This window comes from Bos indicus, chromosome 4 (assembly GCF_029378745.1).
Source record: "Bos indicus isolate NIAB-ARS_2022 breed Sahiwal x Tharparkar chromosome 4, NIAB-ARS_B.indTharparkar_mat_pri_1.0, whole genome shotgun sequence".
NCBI lineage: Eukaryota > Metazoa > Chordata > Mammalia > Artiodactyla > Bovidae > Bos > Bos indicus.
This window is the reverse complement of record NC_091763.1, coordinates 117,217,147-117,223,146: the sequence shown is the minus strand read 5'-3', so window position 1 is coordinate 117,223,146 and position 6,000 is coordinate 117,217,147. Positions and strand designations below refer to the sequence as shown.

At 60.4% G+C, this 6,000-nt stretch overlaps 1 protein-coding gene across 2 annotated transcripts in view; it reads left to right on the top strand.

The window, feature by feature from the left end:
- Positions 1-204: 204 nt before the first annotated feature.
- Positions 205-6,000, top strand: part of PAXIP1 (PAX interacting protein 1) — a 41,135-nt gene continuing 35,339 nt past the window's right edge. The window contains exons 1-2 of one of the 2 annotated variants that reach the window (XM_070788464.1): positions 205-424; positions 2,782-2,916. In XM_070788464.1, coding sequence (XP_070644565.1) covers positions 344-424; positions 2,782-2,916 — 216 coding nt within the window. In that variant the 5' untranslated portion in view covers positions 205-343. Of the gene's footprint in view, positions 425-2,781; positions 2,917-2,956; positions 3,306-6,000 lie in introns of those variants that run through there. The other variant, XM_070788463.1, reaches the window with a different exon arrangement.

Here is a 6,000-nt window from a genome sequence, read left to right as displayed (position 1 = left end):
ACCCCCGAGCTCCCCCAGGGGCGGCGGCCGCCCCGCGTCCTACGCTCCGCGGCGGGCGTCCCGCTGCGCTGAGCAACCCCCGACCCCGGGGCCGCGGCGGAGGGCTCCGGGCGGCGCCGGCCGAGCGGCCCCCGGCCCTCGGCTCCCCCTCGACGGCCGGCGGGATGGTGCGGCCCACGGGACGCGCGCGGCTCCCGCGCTCCAGCGGCGCCGAGGGCGGGGGCGCCGAGGGTCCGACTTGTAGTGCAGGAGCCGGAGCCGAGCGCCGGCCGCGCCGTTGGGGAGCGGGCCCCGCGGGGCCGGGCGGGAGCCGCCTCTGCGGAGCCTCGGGGCCGCCGCGACCATGTCGGGCCAGGTGCCCCGCGTTCCCGAGGAGATGTTCAAGGAGGTCAAGTACTACGCGGTGGGCGACCTCGACCCGCAGGTACCCCGCCTCCACCCCGCCGCGTCCCCTCGCCCCCCCGCGCGCGTCCAGGTCCCGGGGAGCCCGCGAGTCCGGCTGTGCGGAGAGCAAGGCTGGAGGGGACGGAGCGGGCACCGGGGTCTGCAGCCCCCGCGGGAGGGCACCCGGGGCTGGGGGGACCCCAGGAGGGGACGTGGGGCGCGTCTGCGGCGTCCCGCGGCGGGCGCTGGGTGGGGGGCGCGTGCCCAGACTTGGAGGAAAGTGGGCACGTGGAGGGGGTCTTCGCGGAGAGCCCAGCGCCGGGTATCCCCGTTCCTTCTCCGTGGGGCGACCCGCCTGCCTGCGGTCGCGCGGCGCCTCGCCGGCTTGCCCCCACCCCACCCCCTCTCTCCGCTCCTTCGTGGGCGGAGTCCGGACTGGGACACCCTCCCGCGGCAGCCCGGGCTGACGGGTGGGTCCGGGGTGGGACCTTCGACAGGGTGAAGCCAGTAGGGGCGCGGGTCCCGGGGTGCTCAGAGGACAGTTAGCCGCCCCCGGGTGGCAGCACCCCCCCCCCCCGCCCCCCAGCTCGCAGGTCTGCAGCTCGGTCCTCTCTTGTCCTCTCCTAAAGTATTGCATCTGTTTGAATGTCAGAATTTTATGCTTCCACTGTAGGAATGAACTGTAGTTGGGTCTCTAGGTGTTCTCTTCCCTAAAGTTGTGTCTGTACAGTTACATCGCCTGGGTGTCGCCTTGGCTGAGTGCTGAGCGTGGAGAACTGAGGCCTGGGCCTCCCGAATAGAGACGGGGACTTAATAGATAAACTGGAGGCAGAAGATCTGCGGCAGGCTGATGGGTCTTGGCCTTCTTAGAGGCTTGTGAGTTGGTGTCCTAGTAACTAAATGCTCGGCAGCCCCCAAGGTGGATCCTTTCTCTCCTCTAACTCTGAAGTAGAGGCTTTGACTTGGATAAACAGGTGGTGAACTCAGAGAGGTGAAAGTAAGTGCCCGTAGCAGGGTGGAGGCTTCTCCCTTCCAGCCTGGGTGCTCTTTCCTCACTGCCTGCTGTCCCTCTCCCCTCTGCTGCCTATCCTCTGGTTCATTTTAAGACTTTGAACAGAACTGAAGCAAATATTACTTAAAACCTGGAGGAAGCTGAACTGGAGCTGTGCTTACTCAACTGTGAATCAAGTCTAAGGGCTTAAAAATGTCCTGCAGCCACTGAGGTCTGAAACTGTTTTCTGAAAGATGGTTGATTCTCTGAATCTTAAACTGTGGACTCCAGGAGCTCACTTGTGTCAGATGAACTTCTAGCTCACGACCACACAGGGCGCTCTCACCACCCGCAGCTTGCGGTGTGCTGCTCAGACCTGGCCAGGGGCCTCCACCTGCCCTCCAGCCTCTGTGCCTACCCGGCCTCCGTTTCCGCCCCCGTGTGCTCTGGGATCTTGTTGGCTCAGAGCTTTGCCCCCATCTCTGTCTACACAGATGGCTTTACTCGGATGGGACCCTGGTGTCCTCCTCGATGCGCTGCGTGTCCTCCTAAATCGTACAGTGGCACCAGAGGAAGCCGTGCCCTAAACTAAAACTTTCTTTCCCCCGTGAGCTCGTAGTGGTGCTTGGGAGCTGTGCTGTGGTGTCGCAGTTTCTTGCACACGCCCCCTCAGTCACCAAGTCTTGCTAATTCCCTTGCATCATCTTCCCGTCCAGTTCGGTAACCTGCCTCTTTCACCTGAGTTATCGCAGGTGCTTCTTAACGCCTGTCCTGCCTTCACTCCCGCAGTGTAGACCTGTCCTTCCACTGGCGGCGGTCTTCCTGTTGTGTCTGATCGTGGTCTTCCCTGCTGACCGCCTGCCCCTCGGCCTCTCTTTCAGAAGACACTCTGTATTTTATCTTGGGGTAAAATACAAAGGCCCGGCATCTGTGCCACACCGTCGAGAGTCTGGTCTGTGTCCTGCCCAGCGTGTCACATGCCGCCCTCTCCGCACACTGACTGTGTTTCTGCGTGGCCGACGCCTTTAAGTTCCTCGAGATGCGGCTCCTGTAGCGCCTCTTGCGGAATTTCTCCATTTATCAGAACTGCCTGTCCCCGCGCCTTTCTGTTGAGATGCTGTGTGTCCAGTGCTCGCCCTTCGTGCTCACCTTGTTTGTCAGTCCTTCTGTCTTCAAGAGGGACACTGTCCAGTACGTCGGTCGCAGGAGCTCTGTGCCTCCCTGTCAGTGAGTCAAGATTTGATGCGTTTTGTCGTCCCCGTAGGTTTCCTTGCAAATGACTCGGTGGCAGGTATTAATCCTCTGTGGAGAACGTGGTGGATGTTTATTAGAATTTTCACGGTTCATGATCACTGGTATGCATTGAAATGCGGCGTGTTCCATTGTAACTTGTGTGCTTTTTGTAGGTTATTCAGCTTCTGAAAGCCGGGAAAGCGAAGGAAGTGTCGTACAACGCGCTCGCCTCGCACATCATCTCGGAAGATGGGGACAATCCGGAGGTGGGAGAGGCCCGAGAGGTCTTTGACTTGCCTGTCGTCAAGGTGGGTGGTAAATCGGCCGCGTTTTACACCCTTGGTCGTGTGTCTTGAAAGTGGCGCGCTGAAGTTTCTGTGCGGCTCTTCTCAGGCTGTTGGCTCAGGCTCCAGTCTGGGTGGGGAGCGCTTGCAGCACTTTGATGCCTCCGAGACCAGCCGGCAGAAGGCCCGGTCCTCCTCGTTGCAGCTTGTGCACCTGCTACCGTGAGCCCGTTTGCCATGGGCTGGAAGTTCTCCAAGTCAAGAAAGCATGTCGAAGGCGGTGGACGTGCTGTCTTGACGCAGATGACGCTGGTGAATTCTGCTCGGAAGCTGGATTGACTCCCCAAGACACACCTGGAGCAGGGCTCCCTCGCACCCACAGCGGCCAGGGGCCCTGGTGTCCAGGCAGGCAGGTCTGCTGTTCGCTGTTTTCCGACAAGGGTCACGGTGGCCGCTGGTCTCATGGTCCCCCAGTAGCATCTGGTTGTTCCCTGTAGCTCTCGCTTCCACTGCCCAGCTTGAGAGCTGTGGGCCATTCGCTCTAGAAAGCGGAGCGTGTGCCGGTGGCCAAAAGCTTGGAGCTTGTTGATCTGCGTCCTGTTGCTCTGTTGCTGCTGAGGGTCAAACCAACTGCTGTTAAATGCGGGTTTTTGAAATTTAGGTTTGTAATTTTGATCCTTCAGTTTCATATTAGGCATTTGTTTTGAAATGATTTTATTCCAGTTTTTTTCGTTTTTCTCTTTTTCACGCTGTTGCATGTGTTATTTTAAAATCACTATGGAGGTTACTGTAGCTTAATACCGAGAGCCTGGCAGTTGGGGCCGAGTGCTGTGGCGGGCAGCCTGCAGGCCGGCTTGCGCTGCGGCCGTCTGCCTCAGCAGCACGCAGGCCCTGAACGCTGCCTCGCAGGTGCAGAAGCCCGCCTTGGGAGAGCGGGCCTGCAGGCAGGTCTGTCTCACAGGAGGGTCCTTGCCCACCAGGACCTCCCGCAGCTGCTGCGCGTCAGAACCACGCGCGGTTGCTTTGCGGTGTTGAAGCACAGCAGTTGTTCTGGCTGGCCTTGTCTTTCTGCCTGGCCAGCGGGCTCACTCCACCTGGTCCTTCGTGAAGACTGATGTCACAGGTGTCTTGCCCGCTTCCCCTGTGCCGCCTTGGAAGAGTGGACCTGCCTCTGGCACCAGGCACCCTGGGGCCCTGCTCTGCTTCCATCCTTCCGTGGCTGTGCGGACCGAACCACTTCTCCCCCATGGTAGCCTGCAGCCCGTTGTCAACGGTGGCTCCGGGTAGACTGTGTGGACTCTTCATGAGCCTTCAAAGGGCAGCCCTTCGTAACACATTTGGGGTGCCAGGGTCCTTGTCCCCAGCCCAGTTACAGCAGTGCTTCTCAAGTCTGACGACCCCATCAAGCCCCTTTTGTAGCAAATACTTTGTAGTACCCTCTTTATTACCCTGAGATGAAATTGTTATGTAAGATGATACGTATTATAAGTGTACATATTACTATTTATATACAAATGGCCCAAACGGGAGTGTAAACAAAAAAAGGGAGGCAGATGGCAGTAAGTCCGCATTTCAGTGTAGAGACCCTGGGGGGTGGGGGGGGGGTGGATCCTGGGGGACCTGGTCCTCTGTCCCGCCTACCAGCACCAGCTCTGAGGGGAGTGCGGGCTGGTGACTGGGCGCTGCTGAAGTCCTGAGCCCATCAGCACATCCCTCCCAGAGGTCGCTTTCCCAGGAAGGGTGTCCACCACGCGGCTGCCCAGAAGTAGCCATCACGCAGTCGCAGCGCGGCCATCGTGTCCCAGTCGGCTGACCATGGCCCTGCGTCTCATCCCCTCTGCTGCCGGGCACGCTGCTCACTCTCCCTCTCAGTGCGCCAGCCTGCCTTTACCTCGTGGTTCACTGCGCTATCCAGGGCTGCAGTGTGGGGACGGGGTGGAGGAGTCTTCCAGAGCAGTGCAGCAGTCTGCGTTCACTCCAGGACAGCGCGGTAGACTCAGTCCTCGTCTGACCCGCTTGGTGTGCCGCCAGGCTGCTGGCTGCGCTCAGCTGAACGTGGGGCCTGGTGCCCAGGGCTCTAGAGCAGAGGCTCAGTAGTCGTGGCCCTGGGCTCTAAGAGTGGAGGCTCGGTGGTTGTGGCTCTGGGCTCTAGAGCGGAGGCTTGGTGGTCGTGGCTTTGGGCTCTAGAGCAGAGGCTCAGTAGTCATGGCCCTGGACTCTAGAGCGGGGGGTTCGGTGGTTGTGACTCTGGGCTCTATAGAGCGGAGGCTCGGTGGTCATGGCTCTGGGCTCTAGAGCAGAGGCTTAGTAGTCGTGGCTCTGGAGCGGAGGCTCAGTGGTCGTGGCTCTGGGCTCTGGAGCAGAGGCTCAGTGGTTGTGGCTCTGGGCTCTGGAGTGGAGGCTTGGTGGTCGTGGCTCTGGGCTCTGGAGCGGAGGCTCAGTGGTCATGGCTCTGGGCTCAGTAGTCGTGGCTCCTGGGCTCTAGAGCGGAGGCTCGGTGGTCGTAGCTCTGGAGCGGAGGCTCAGTAGTCATGGTTCTGGGCTCTGGAGTGGAGGTTCAGTAGTCATGGCTCTGGGCTCAGTAGTCATGGCTCTGGGGTCTAGAGCAGAGATTCAGTAGTCGTGGCTCTAGGCTCAGTAGTCGTGGCTCTGAACTCTAGAGCAGAGGCTCAGTAGTGGTGGCTCTGGGCTCTGGAGCGGAGGTTCAGTAGTCGTAGCTCTGGGCTCTGGAGCAGAGGTTCAGTAGTCGTGGCTCTGGGCTCTAGAACAGAGACTTAGTAGCCGTGGTTCTGGGTTCAGTAGTCGTGGCTCTGGGCTCAGTAGCCGTGGCTCCTAGGCTCGAGAGCGGAGGCTCAGTAGCCGTGGCTCTTGGGCTTTAGAGCGGAGGCTCAGTAGCCGTGGCTCCTGGACTCTAGAACGGAGGCTCAGGAGCCGTGGCTCTTGGGCTTTAAAGTGGAGGCTCGGTGGTCGTGGCTCTTGGCTCTGGAGCGGAGGCTCGGTAGGTGTGGCTCTTGGCTCTGGAGCAGAGGCTCAGTGGTCATGGCTTTGGGCTCAGTAGTCGTGGCTCTCGGCTCTGGAGCGGAGGCTCAGTGGTCATGGCTCTGGGCT